The 14,727-nt window shown below is 40.3% G+C and overlaps 1 protein-coding gene and 1 pseudogene across 2 annotated transcripts; both read right to left on the minus strand.

Moving 5' to 3' along the window:
* Positions 1-1,485: 1,485 nt before the first annotated feature.
* Positions 1,486-6,676, minus strand: LOC115773278 (uncharacterized). Of its 2 annotated transcripts, XM_030719889.1 has the most exons (7): positions 6,113-6,676; positions 4,188-4,241; positions 3,796-4,041; positions 3,429-3,686; positions 2,212-2,460; positions 2,008-2,110; positions 1,486-1,768 (listed from the first exon to the last, which is right to left on the minus strand). In XM_030719889.1, the coding sequence occupies exons 1-6, from the start codon at positions 6,264-6,266 to the stop codon at positions 2,022-2,024; spliced, it is 1,050 nt and encodes a 349-aa protein (XP_030575749.1). In that variant the 5' UTR covers positions 6,267-6,676; the 3' UTR covers positions 1,486-1,768; positions 2,008-2,021. The 2 variants fall into 2 exon arrangements, with proteins under 2 accessions (XP_030575749.1, XP_030575750.1); XM_030719890.1 differs by lacking the exon at positions 2,212-2,460 and having other exon boundaries at positions 6,113-6,673.
* A 30-nt stretch (positions 6,677-6,706) lies between these two features.
* LOC115773817 (mitogen-activated protein kinase 12-like) lies at positions 6,707-13,493 on the minus strand (annotated as a pseudogene).
* Between the last annotated feature and the right edge of the window lie 1,234 nt (positions 13,494-14,727).

Below are 14,727 nucleotides of genomic sequence, written 5' to 3' on the forward strand. Positions count from 1 at the left end.
TGAAGGTAACTTTTTTGCAGTGCATACAATAATAGCTTTTTTGCTCATTTGCATCATTCATTTATTTTGAGTTGTATTTCTGAACTCCTCGTGAATGTGTGGAAGCCCAGCATCCATTCTTTTAGCTCTTTATTTGGTCTCCACCATCTCCTGAGAGCGCTACATGAATATGTTCACCAACCAGCCTAAAGTTCATTTAAAAACTGAAACTTTATATCCCACAGTCCCACAGTAAACTCAACGAGCTGTTACTGTTACTGTGCAAAAGTTTCTGGAGAGACTGTTCTGATTTAAATTCACTCACCCATTCCAAACTTTTGACTGGTACTGTAAATACTGCTCAGAGAAGAGCTAGAGGATGTGGAAAGTGAAGGTAACAGTGGTCCCCCTGATAATCGGAACAGTGAGCGAGATCTCTGTCCAGAAGAGTGCAGTTTAATTTTATGGTGAAAAAACAAGGTTCAGCTCATTAATATTCCAATTTCTGTCCCAACAACAGCAATCTTATACGAATCCTGTGGCGTCAGTGATGGAGCTCCTGTCTGGTGTTCATAAAAGTTTTCTTTATGAAACCAAAATGATCCATTTCTTAGAAAGTTTGTTGAGTCTTTGTTGTGTCTTTTAACTGTCAGTGCTCTTTGTGACATAAGATTATAGCCTCAAACGCACAAGTGTGTAAAATATTTAACAGAGTCGTCCAGAAGTAAAAATTGTAAATCTATGAAACCTGGTAAGATTTATGAAACATGTGGTCATATTTTCCCTGAGACATTGTGAAATGAATTTTACTGGCACTTGTTAAGTGCAGATTCTTGTCAGCAGGAAATCTTTGACTGTGCTTCTGATAAAGCAGGAGTGGAAAACTCATATTAGCTCATGGGCCACAACCCGCCTAATTTGATATAAAGTGGGCCAAATCAGTAAAAGCATTGCATGACCTTTAATAAGTAAATAATCCAAATGTTCCTCTTGCTTCAAATGTTTTTTCTTCTTTTTAATAAGTGACCCATTTAGTAGGAATCAGATTACGAACAGCTTGAGATGACTTAAGTGTGCACAGTTTCAACAATTTAACTCAGTTTTTCCACTTTTGTTAAGGGTGTGAGCCCAAAATTTCACATGTACAACTTCTGTAACTAAACAATCATATTTTACATTTTAAACAGCTTGATGAGATCGTTTAATATTCCAAAGACTTTCCCTCCCATGTAGTAAAGCTGATATGAGCACAGAAGGATTAGCAGTTTATATTTATGAATGGTTGCTTTTTGCACTGTTTTTAAAAAGATGTGTGTGTTTGCCTCTAGGCTGACCCAATGCTTAAAAAGTAAATCAGACACACAAGGTATTTTTGTAGAGTTCCAGAGTTCCATTTTTAAGAATTCATTAAGTTTATCAATTGGTAATATTGGTAATTGCCAACAGAGCTCCTGAGCCTAATGGAAAACACCTTTCTGAGAACAGAAATCACAACACAGTCAGATTTTATTTATTAAGATGATCAGTTTGCATACATCACGTAGCAGAAGAAAAATGTGTTGTTGTGTGTAAGTTGCCTTTGTACACATTTAAACTGTATCAGTGCAGTATCTTAATGTGTGCACACTCCCTTTGCACACTTTGATATTAAAGTCACTTTTGATTTCATCCCTTACAAAGTACATAGAAAGCTCCACCTATTTAATTAATACGCACTTTATGATTACAGGTGAGTCAGCAATTCAAAGTCACTTCTCCAGAAAATGAATCCACAGTACCTGAAAAAGATCTGACAGCGAAAACCACAGAGACAAAAAATGAAATTATTTATCTGATGATTTCTTATCTTTACTGCAGCTAAAAGGATGGTGCCAAATAATAAATATTACCCAAAAAACCCATACTATTACAGTCAAAAACAATATTTAAAGAAATGCTCTAAGAATCACTAACAATATACCTATTAATAAAATAACAATAAAACACTGAGCAAATTACATCGTCTCCCACGAACAAAGAAAGCCTCACCTGTCTGTATTCAATCACAGTGTGCAGGCAGCAGAAATGATGAAGGCCAGCAGCAGCACAGCTGAAGTGTTTTCAGGACGAGTGGCCAGGCTGAGATCTGCCCCTAAACACAAGGAAGAGGTAAAAATCTGTGTCAAATATCAATAAAACTATCAGTTAATATGTCATAAGCGTTACATCAGACCATTTTTATAGCCTATCTACCTTTCATCTGTACAGTTTTTAAGGCTGTAGCTGTCTTCTTTGAGGCAGTATTTTGTGCTTCACACTTGAGAGTGACCGATTTAAGTGGATGATCCACTGTCATCTCGATCACATTGCCCCTCGTGGTCTGACTGTCCACAGATGACAGGAAGCGACAAGAAGGGTGACATTCAGCAGTGCACACGTATTTATACGTTTCTGCAATTTCTATAATGTCTGGCCCTTCAATATGAACCTCTGATGGACCAGCTGAAAAAAGATAGTAAGAATAAATCAGTACTAAGAAAAGATCAGGAACTGCATTTGATTAAAAAAAAATGCAAATGTGACATTTTTGTGGAGTGTCCCTAAGCACAAATGTCGAGACTATCTGGTGGTTTACGTTCATTTAGAAAGGTGTATTCAAATCAGCAGCTGGTGGCTGGACATAATCTGTATTTTGTGTGTTGGGGTTCATTAGCTAATTTCATTCATTAGTCATCCAGTTAGTTTGTGTTTCTCAAAGTGTGGGTCGCAGCCCCCTGGCGCCTCGAAGGCACTGCAGGGGGCCCACAGTAATAATAGAAATTCTGTTGTATTTTTATTTATTTTACTTTAAACCTTTATTTTACCAGGTAAAATGTTTGAGAACCAGTTCTCATTTAGCATGAAATTACTCAAAAATATTTATTTATATAAAAAAGTGAATTAATATTTTTTATTTTTATTTTTTTTTCTGGTTTTTAAAGGAGCCACGGCACTCTTGACTTTAGGAACCACTGGTCTACACTATCTGCAACACATGTAGCAGAGTAAAGATTACACCAGACAAATGGTGGCACCAGTGGTTTCTGCTAGTTTGTGGTGATGGTGGAGCATTTTGCCTTTCACGGCTGTCTCCAAAAGTTGCCAAGGTCACCAGGAAAACTCTCTAGATTTGTCGCTAGTCACTGTAGTAACGTAACCAAGGTGAAAAATCTGACAAAAATCTGAAATTGGAATCAGCCAAGAAAATTACAATTGGTGTATCACTTCATAAAACACTTCCTTTTGACTCTTATGTTGTTATAGAAAAATAAATATTGTACATAACATCTAAACCAGCTTTAGAGCTAGCAAACTGTCACTTTGGAACAAAGGCTAGTATTTCTGCCTGGCCAAGCTAACTGTTGCTTCATTAAAAGTGACAATCTTCTCTTCTAAGTACGATTGGTCTTCGTTTCCAAATCTTGACTTACATGTCACAGCTATGTTTTGCGTAGCAGTGGCAAAAAGCCCAGACACACTATTGGTGGCTTTGCAGGTGACCGTTTTGGATCTGTCCATCTCCCAAGGAGTGATCGAAATAACATTTCCTTGACTGCGGATCCACGGGCCTTTATTTGTCCTCCAGGTGTAGTTGCAAGATGGCCGACAGTAGGTGTAGCAGCTGTAGGTGTGGCTCAATGTGGGATTCATCAGATTGGGGCCTGAAATTGAAACATTGCTAGGTCCAGCTAAGATAGAACAAAATATTTATCATTAGTGGGGAAGTATGAGCTGGAGTACAAATTTTTTTTCATATGACACTCAGTGAACTGCTGGTAGTTTTGAACAAGCTCATACCTAACACCTGGAGGTTCTTTGTAGTCGTAGCACTCAGCCCTTTGTCATTGGTGACCATACACGTCACCGTTAAAGCCTCCCTCCAACTATCAACAGTGAAGGCTAGCACATTGCTTTGACCCATGGCACTCTGTCCATCCAGGGACATGGAATAGGTACATGTATTGCAATTAGAACCACACTCAATGCTGCTGGGCACACCCACTGTCACATAGTTTGGGCCAATGATTACTGCTTTCAAGCCCCCTGAAAATAATCACAAAAAATACCACTATAATACATATAATGTTCAGATTTCTTTACAGTTACAGTTAAATTATTGTGCTGTAAGCTGTTTACACTGATACAGGCACCTTTAGCATTTATATTTGATGAACTGTAAAATTACTTACCATCAGCATCTAATTGAGTGTGCTTTCCATCTGAAGACAGTACTGGCTGAAAGCCTAACAAGCAAAAAAACGTACTACATAAAAAACGTAAGCTTTAAAGTTTATAAGGAAATGTAGGCTATTTTTGGAGTTTTTAGTCATACGAGGTCTTCATCATGAACAGATTGTTAATAGTAAGTTGGACTTTATTTGGGATTGTCTTGTGGATCTGTTGGAATACACTTTGTTGCTTATCTTTAAGCTAACACATACATGTTTTCTCAGGTTTCTAGTGTATTTCAAGTTCGTGGGCTGTTATGTATGTTATGTCATATTACGTTATGCAGCACGGTGGCGCAGTGGTTAGCACTGCTGCCTCACAGTTGGAATACGATCTGGAAGGTCTAGGTTCGATCCCACCTTGGCCCAGGCCTCTTCCACTTCCTGTGTGGAGTTTGCATGTTCTCCCTGTGCTTGTGTTGTGTTATGTTCCCTCTCTGTTTTTCCTGGTAAAGTCCCATAATTTGCATGGCTTTCAGACTGTTTTTATGAATAATCATCATACAGACTGGAGTCATTCCATCTCAGTTCACCCAGTGGGTTAAACCCCACCCCCTCAGATTGTGATGAAATATGGTATATAGATAGTCTCATATAGGTAGTCAGCTGAATCAGACCAATGGTTCCTGAAATATCACCATTTATTTTTTGCTTGAAAAAGGGCGCAACATCTGAAATTCAAATGACCATAACTCAGCAAACGATGGTCTGATTTTCAAAAGTAAGGTATCTTTGGAAATGATTTTTCATAAGGAATCCAAATCTGACATGCATTTGATCTTCTGAGAGTATTTAGGCATGATGACCTTTCAACCTACTTTTTGACCTTAAACGTGACAAATTACTTTGCGATATTCTTTAATGAAAATTGCAGCCCCATATGTTTTATATAACATATTAGGAAACTGAGGGTAAAATTTTTAGCTTTCAAGCAATTTGAAATTGAAACCTGTTGCTAAAATTAATATCCCTAGTTATGTACATGAACGTGCATGTGGTTTGGTTATAAATCTCCGATCATCTGATCAGTTACTGAATATGAAGAATGCTGGCAAAATAGTTCTTGAGGTATGTACATAATCCTAAAGTCTGTCAATGAGAACTCCTGCAGTAGCCGTCTTAGTCCATGTCATTAGGCCATTCTGAATAGTGACTGCAGATTCTAACACGGTCCTCCCGGGAGATACTGGAGTTTCTTATGGAAGATGATGTCAGACATGGAGCACTTGTAACACAACGTTCTTCAGTTTCCAGAATCCAACACAAGTTCATTAAAAATCTGGTTGTTCATATTGATCACATTCATCCTCAGTGTCAGATGATTCTAGGGGGACATCACGACCCTTAAGTGTTCATGCACAGAACTTTGTGTGCTGCATCTAGGATGACCTTCCATGGATTGGACTTGTGGAAGACGTTTTAAAGGAATTTGGCGACGTCAGAATAAGATTTATTCACCCTCATGGACCAGCAAGAACATTTCATTGGTCATCAAAGGATGATGAGTATTAGATTCCAGAAAATAATTTTTTTTTTTTTTTCTGGTGACCTGAAATGGAGTGACCCATTGCAAGAGCTTTATTTAGTTGGATATATTTAGTTAGCTAATATTGGCAAACTGTCTAACTTAGCATTAATATCGCCCCTTTACAGTTCTTCTGTTAAAATGAAACTGTTAGGGGGGGGCTGTAGCCTATCCTAGCTGCATAAAAACCTCAGATGGAAAAATAAATATGCCCAGCAAAATTTTACTGTTGTTCATTCTGTGAAAATTATAGCAGAAAAAGTTTGTCAATAAAAACCTGCATGTTTACCCTCTGTACACTGTGTCACATTAACTATTCTATCACAGCTACATACTTAGTGAATCAAAAGGATTTCATTACCTGCCAGAAACAGAAGCAACAAAAGTCTGCTGAGATTTGCGTAGCCTCCTTTTGGTTTGGATGTGTAGGTATTCTCCATTTTACTGCACAAAGCTGAAGTGTACCACCGGGAAACAGCTGACCGACACAACACAGTCTCACAGCCAGTCAGCATGAGCAAGCAAACAGCTCTTATCAGTAAGAGCTGAAAAGAAATTTGCCTTCTTAGTCACTAAAATCCATTGCCTTTATTTAACAGCACACTGCGACCCACAGTGGTTACAAAAAGGTTTCAGATTTTCTTTAGCTACAAATAACTGATTCAGATGTATGAGCTTGTGCATACTGGGTTAGTTTACCAGAAGCACAGTTGTAAGCGTGGAGGCTTACAGTGCAGCACTGCTCCCATCTTTGGGCTACAGGCTCAGAGCCAGATTAAGGGAGTGCTTTGAAGGCAGGGGTGGTGATGGTTTCAGAGAGTAGCCCAACAAGGAAATGTCACAGGTCTGACCACTCGAAAGGGAGAATATTGAAATAGACTGGCACTTATACAGCACTTTTGCAGTCTTATTTACACACACACACACACACACACACACACACACACACACCCACACACACACACACACACCACACACACACACACACCCACACACACACACAAATTAGGATTTCATGCTGCATACAACAAAATATAACACAATATGCTGATCAAAAACACCAGCTGCAGAGTACACAGTAAAACAACTGGACAGACCACATTTATTGAAGGTAAAAAATTTGACAAACTAATAACATACAATACTCAAATACTAAAGGGCAACAAGAAAGAATATTTTGGGTGTAGGTGCAGGTAGGTGCAATTTTATTGTAAATGTGTGTTGTGCTCTTAAAGTGACGTCTCCTTCGAGTCTTAGGCGGCCTGAAGGTTAGTATCTCTGTGAAAGTGTGACCTGTGCAACCACAAAGGAGAAAATGATTAAATACCAGCAATTCTAAACCCAAGTTCAACAACTAAACACTTTTGTTTCCCTCTTGTTCATTATGTTACAAATCACAGCAGTTCTGTGTGTTCTTATTAGATTTTAAAGTTGTATCAAATAAGATTAGCTTTACAGCGACCTCCTCTGGCCAACAGAGGTACTGTAACTTCATGGAAAGAGTTCAATTTCCTTGTGCATAAACTTTCTCCTGTCTCTGAATTTTACTGCCATTCAAATTGTCAAAGTACTAAACCGGCTTTGACTTATTATCTATATGTTGGACCAGTGCAACAAGCTTGTAAAACAGCACTGAGATATTACAGGCTTTATAAAGTTACCGTTGGCTCTCAGTTGCCACTTTGACACATAGAAATTATTACCAATAATAAGGAGCTGTGTTTCAGGCTATCAGAAGGAAAAATCTAATACCTCAGCAGTGTGAAATTTGCTCTATTAGGATGATACGGTACTGTGACATCTTTAAGATAAGATGGGGCCTGATTATTCAAGACCTTACATGTGAGGAGAAGAATTTTACAGTCAATTCTAGATTAACAGACTCCTTTGGTACACTAACTCCACTGTTCAGCACTCCTTTTCTTACGTTTCCACTGGTCCAGCGGCAGGTCTGTGTTGTCCAGGGTCTGATCGTACGGCAGCGCCTCGGTCTCCTCCTCTGTATCTCCGAACTCACTGAAGAAAGGGAGGTCGAGCGCCTCCGAGGCGCTCAGCCTTTGGTCGGGGTCTAGGAGCAGCATCTTCTCCAAGACACGCACAGCTGTAATGCAGAGACAAGTCATATTCTGAAGGATAATAGCCTAATTCATGGATGAACTGATAAACAGATGCTGTATGATCACGTCCATTTGAGCTACCTTTGGAGAAAATTGAGGTGCAATCTTTTTTTGGCACTTTCGGTAAGCTTTTGATGTATTTGTTCTGGCCTGTTCGCAGAGGAAGAGAGAGAAGGTGGCCCCTGGTTGTGAGCTGGTCTTTGTATTTGACAATATCATAGCCGAAAATCTACCAGTCACACCATTAAGATAAGATAAGATAGTGTTTATTTGTCACATGCACAGTTATACACAGTACAATGCACATTATGGTACATGTTATGTTTTTCCTTATTTTCTGTCATTAATATACAGGAACAGTGGTGGATGCTCATGTTAAACATAACCAAGGATTCAAATAACGAGGTCAATGTAACAAGCCCCGCCCACCTACTGCTCAAACACCTTCTTTTTTGCAAGGGGGCAGTCAATCAGTAGAAATCTGCAGAGACCAACATTTTTGAATTGGAACTGAGCATAATAGGTGACCTTTAATTGTGTTTAAAGTCTACATATGAGAGTAACACCACTGCAGCTGCAAACACAGCGGTGGGACACACGCGTAATCACGCGGGTCCCGTCCCCAAAGCCTGCAGTGCTTCAAACATACTGACAAAAAAAAGAGGGTTATGGTGCAGGAATGATTCTGAGAGGTTTCTGTATACCTCCCTGTGCGTCTTTGTGTGATGAGAGCTCTGAAAGTGCCGTGACCGACTTTGTACTGGAATGCATTGTAGCAACTATGAACTATGAAAACTGACCGCAGCTGCTGTTCCTTTTGAGGTTTGAGAGTGCAAATTACACACCTTTTTACAACCTCCACGTTTTAACTTTACAGCCAGAGAGTGTTTTCATACTCAACGGTAAGCGTAACCCCAGGTTAGGACTTACATCTTGGCTTGTAGTTTCACAATAAAGTCAGGAGACGGGGTTCCTGTAATCTTCATGATTTCTCTCAGCTGGTCCAGGTCTGACAGTCAAATATAGTTAAGAACGATTTGTTTTGTAGGTTTCTGATTCAATATACACTTTCTTTTCAGCTTGAAACAACAAGAGAGACAGTAGAAATGGGAAATAGGCAGCTATTCTTATTTTTGTTGTGAATTTAATGATTCAGTGGCTCATTTTGAATATAGACTGTATATAAAAGATGGCAAGGGTGATGTAACCCTGGTTTGTGCCCATCGCTATCTTAGTTTTTTTTTTCTTTAAAACCAGGCAGTACGAGCCAGGGTTTGATCTGACTAAAAAAACAAGGACACCTGCATGCTCCTACATCTCAAGGTACCCTGCTTCATCGTCTATTTCACTCTACATGGGGCGATGATTTTCAAAATGAGCATCATGCTGTGGTGAGGGAAAACTTTTTAACTAAAAATTGAGACCATAAAGACATTAAGAAAGTTTTTTACTGAGGTTATTAATCAGAGAGAAGCAGTGTCCTTTTTACACAGACTTGGTGTAATCTGATATAGTCGCCCCCTGCTGGCCATTAGAAAGAATGCAGGTTGAAGGAGCTTCTGCACTTATGTCCATGTTTTATATACAGTCTATTGTTTCAAAGAATAACTCGACAGGATCTAAAACATTTTAGTAAGTGTCTGAAAGAAGTTCTCATGCTGTTAGATGACACAGGATGTAAAAAAAAGCTGGACTGAGGACAGTCAAGGATACGGTCATTCCCTTGAACAGCGGCTTTCCCAACAGCATCTCCGCCATGATACAACCTGCCGACCAGATATCCACTGCAACCCAAAGCAAAGCTTCATCTTTATCTGCGATTCTGGATTTGGAAAAAAAAAAAAAAAAAAAAGATCCCCTTGAAATTTACCCCCATCCCAATAAGAAAGAGAGCTTTACCAGTTTGTGTATAGTGCATCCAGTTTGAGGATAACTTCTGGTGCTCTGTACCAGCGCGTCACAACGTAGCCCGTCATTTCAGAATCCGCCTGCCTCGCCAGTCCGAAGTCGAGAATCTGAAGTGAAGTGAAAACTGAACTTTACGCAGAACCAGTGAATGAGTCTGGAGACTTCACATCAGTATATGTTCCTGTAATGCTGCATTACCTTTAAACTCACAGTCTGGGTTAATGGCTAAATTTCCAGGCTTAAGTCCTGTGGTAAACAGAACGTCAGACCGAGAGATGCAGGACAGTATGTGATTCAATTTTAATATTAATGAAGATTTTTGCCCCCTGAACAGCAGGAACTGGGAAGCTGGTGTCTTAGCAGGGCTAGCAATGATGAAAAAATGAAAAACTCACATTTATAAGCAGTAATTGATTCATTCTCTGCTGTTATAAGCAGTTATCTAAGAGGGGCAAAAGTCAAGGAAGATTTTTGTAAACAGAGATTACAATAATATGATCTAGCCTTGAGGGTATCATTCTGCTTTGAGATAAGGAAGACTCAAACCCCACACATGCATATACCAAAGCTCCCTGTGTGGGAATCGGGATGAATGGGATTGAGTATGAAAAAGAGAAAAGCCCCACCCCTCCAAAGCTCATAGTCTGAAAGGTTAAAGTTCACCCACCCTGTGGATGATCCCTGCTGAGTGGATATACTGCGGAGAAAGCAGACAGAGACGGCATCAGATCAGCTCACTGAAGCGCACTTCTATTGTTTCGAGAGCTTCGTGGAGCTTTCCTTCACCTTGAGTCCTTTCAGCATCTGATAGACGAGGAACTGCACTCTGTCCTCTGATAATCTCTCCAGCTTCATCAGCTTGCCGAGGTCGGTGCCCATGAACGGCATCACCAGGTAACTGTGGAAAGGTTATGGGATCAATTCGAATCAACTCATCTGATTCTGTGAGAGTGGTTAAGGGCGGCAGAGAGAACTTACAAGTCACGAAAGCGGTCCAGTGAGATTTCAGGAGTGAAAACATCCAACAGCCCAATTACCTGATAAGAGCCAGCAGGAGGAATAAAGCACAATTAAAATTGACTGGAGTAATATCTCTTCACTTCAGATTTTTTTCTACACCAGGCAGGCATTAATATCAGTCTTATTTGATGTTTCCCCCAGAGGACATTCTTACATTTTCATGCTTCATGTGTTTGAGGAGTCGCAGCTCTCTGTAGGCCCTTTTGGCGAAAAGTTTGGTCTGGAAAGGCCGCTGGAGTTTCTTGATGGCCACCTGCGTCCCTGTCCGGCGGTCCCACGCTGAACTGATGAGCATAAATGTATTATCTAAGAACAGGTTATGTTTTTTCATTTTTAACTATCTTTTAACTTATCTTTCCATAGTCTTTGTTTTTTCCATTTACTCTGGTGGAGCCCTGAAGTGTGCGAGCTGCTGACTTGTCTTCTGATGTGTGCTTGTTTTCACCCAAAACCTGCCCCTTTGTTGTGGATGTACTTTCCTCTGAAGTACACTTTTGCCTTTGCTGCCAGAGCAAGTCACAATGTCTGCAGTGGGAAAAAATGTAGACTACAATTTACTGCAGACAAAGTGCATTCTGTGCAATTAACTCGGGGTCTCTGGCTTGACCCTAGCAATAAGAATTGGGGGGGTTGGTTTTCTTTGTTGACCCTCAGCCACTTTCACAATGCAAAGAGGGGCCCTACAGAGCCATCTGTGGAGAGACCCACTGACCAAAATAGCACACGCAACCAGAACCTGATGCTCAGATGGTGTATAACATATAAGTGGAAGTAAAAAAAAAAAAGATAGTAAAACTTAACCTGCATGAGAAAAAATAAAACACGATCAGTCTAATCATCCAGGCAGGGGAGAGCCTGGACTTTCATTTCTACATAAGCTATAGTGCTGTGCAAAAGTCTCGAGTCACCCTTCATTTATTATATTTGGCTAGGAAAATGGGTGCAATGACTTATTGAAACAAGTGCAAATATGCATGGACATACAGTAAATGCAGCAAAAACAGAGTTTGTACAAGTCTAATGAGCTTGAAAATCAAGATTTAGTGTGACCACCTTTATTCTTCAGCACAGCTTAACTCTCTGAGGCAGCTTTCTTCTCGTTTCTTCAGGAATAGTTCTCCAGGCTTCCTGAAGGACATTCAAAGCTCTTCTTTTGGATGTTTCTGCCTTTTGTTCTGTTCTCTGTCAAGATGATCCCACACTGCTTCACTAATGTTGAGATCTGGGAATCTTAGGAGGTCAATCCATGACTAATGTGTGTTTTTCCATCTAGGTATGCTTTTACTGCATTGTCAGTGTGTTTGGGAACACTGTCATGCTGGAAATGAAGCTGTGTTCAATAAAATGCTTTCCAGACAGTATTGCATGTTGGATCAAAATCTGGTATTTTAAATTCCATCAATTTTGACAAGATCTCCAACACCACTGCCTCCATTGTGTTTTACAGATGCTGTAGACACTCAATGTTGTGCCTCTGAACAAAAAAAATGTGAAATTTGGATCCATCGCTCCATCAGACCTGTTGCCACTGATTTTCCTCCAGCCCTTGTGTAATTTGGCTTATCTCAGAATTTTCTCCCAGTTTGCTTCCTTAAGATTGGGTTTTTTGACAGCCACCCTTACACTGAGGACCATTTCTGATGAAGCTTGAGCAAACAGTAGATTGCAGGGCCAGATGCATCTCTCTGTCAGGTCTTTCTTTTTTTGTCCTCCAGTTTCTTCAGAAGGAAATACTGCACGCTATGCCGAGATATACCACGTTTTCAGTTAATGTTAAATTAGGCATTTTTCATATATTCAATTAAAGAAATGGGACCAAATGTTATATTTTGCAACAAAGTGACTATGTGTAGACACAACACTGAGTTAGGTGTCTTTTTCATGTTTGACTGATTCATAGGTCAGTGATAAGTGACAAAACAAACAAGCAAACAAAAAAATTCCTCTGAAAATGTTCAGGTACAGGACTGGACTGAAAGGGAGAGAAAAAGTAGCCAGTGTCCAAAGACAAGAACTTTTAAAGACCTTGAGAAAGCTGGAGAACCATTGCTCACGACCACTTAAAAAAATTACAACAAAGTCTGGCTCCTTGGAAACAAGATATAAAAAATGACGGGCGATTCAAATTCAAGACTTTTGGACAGTACTATACTTTGATAGTTAAACTGGCTTTTCACAAGCTGTTGCAAGGATTTGACTATGCATGACACTGCTTATAAGTATATAGCTGTCCCACAAGAAGACGTGTCTAGGCCATATAACGCACAGGACAGTTTGTTGATAGTTTGCCTCCAACATGACATATTTTATAAGGTCTTTCAATACTTCTCTCAGCTGCAAGTTTACGTCCTAAACTCACCACACAGTCCCATAGGCTCCTGTTCCGACCTGCTTCAAGTCCCGGTACCGCTCCGGTACCTCCCACACGGTTCTGTTGACCTCCTGCCGGTAGAATCCCGTCCTGGAGCGCACAGCCATACCCTACCGACGAGACAAGGCTGCGCTCAGGACGCGGCTCCGCTCCAAACTCTCATGTGAAGAAACAAAAGTCCCGCAGCAAAGAGCAGCTACAGAGACTGGTAGGGCGCAAAATTCCTCCAGATGCGACCCCTTGTGTGCTTTGCAGTCTCGATACTCACAGCCCCCAGCGTGCACACGCAACTCGCATTGTTGGTCGGTGTTTCTGGTCGCCCGTGAAACTACGTGGGTGTGTCTACAATGTGAGGGAAAGACTGCAAAACATCTGTCCACCTTATAAGGTTAGGTCCCCCCTGCCATGCATCCCTTCAGAGCTAACCCAGGCCTCTAACAGGCCAATAAGCGCCTTAAGCTTACTTATTATTATTATTATGAGTGCTTATTTTGAGTGTGGTTCTGTCCGTTGCGCTCATCTCAGTAGTTTTCATGACTGCTACATTTTTTTCTGTGAAAGATATTTGACGGTTATCCCCCCCCTTTTTTACCTGTGGTAGATAACCTGCCCCAAATTATAATTTTCATTTCCAGTGTTTTCAACACAACATTTCTTTTTTGTATTTATTGCTGATCAGATCTACAGGTTTCCCACGGGAACAACCAGTCAGTCAGTGGGAACACCCCACTGAAACAAACCTGGAAACTATTGTTCCCTTTATGTCACACCCTACCTCATTATGCATACTGTACTAGACAATACTATATGATACTCATGCCTGGATCATCAAACTACAGACCCCTGGGAACAAATGTTTTGTGGGTCCTTGAATTGTCAGCCCAGGAAGGCATAATCAGAAGGTTGGGGCAGATCGCACAACTACACAGTGAACCAAGCTGGTCACTTGGAAAGTTCTCATATGCATGAGGATGTCAGCCTCAACTACTAGACACTGTTGCTTCTTTGATGGGCCCCCCAGTTGTGCATGGGCCCCTGGGCATTTGTCCAGTTTGCCCACTGGATAATCATGTTGATACTACACTGTATTACATGTTTTTGGGTTATTTCTGTTGTATATTTCCACCACGCTGATTCCTCTTGTCTGGTGCAGTTACACTGTAGGAGTTTACTCTGTATACAGTTCATGGGAATGACCCAGCATAAATACTTTATGGACAATGTGCAACTCGCAAGTATTGAGTTATTTTTTCCAAAACCCATGGGATGTTCTATGTTGCTATGACAGTAAAAGATTTTCCATAAGATTTGACTTGGAAGCAGGAATTTAACCCCAGGTTTAACAATTGAGTGATGATGTTTGTAGTGTTTCAGTTTCAGAGCTCTAACCACCACTGTCTAGACTGCTTTATGTCTTTATATCATTAAGTTTCCTTTAATTGTAATTAAGGGTTCTAGCCCAAACCATAAAAATCACACCATGTTTAATGATATGGAGTATGCAAGAATGACTGAAAAATACAACGTATGGTCTACATGAGACATTCTGGCAAACAGAGA

This window comes from Archocentrus centrarchus, chromosome 23 (genome assembly GCF_007364275.1).
Source record: "Archocentrus centrarchus isolate MPI-CPG fArcCen1 chromosome 23, fArcCen1, whole genome shotgun sequence".
NCBI classification, from domain to species: domain Eukaryota; kingdom Metazoa; phylum Chordata; class Actinopteri; order Cichliformes; family Cichlidae; genus Archocentrus; species Archocentrus centrarchus.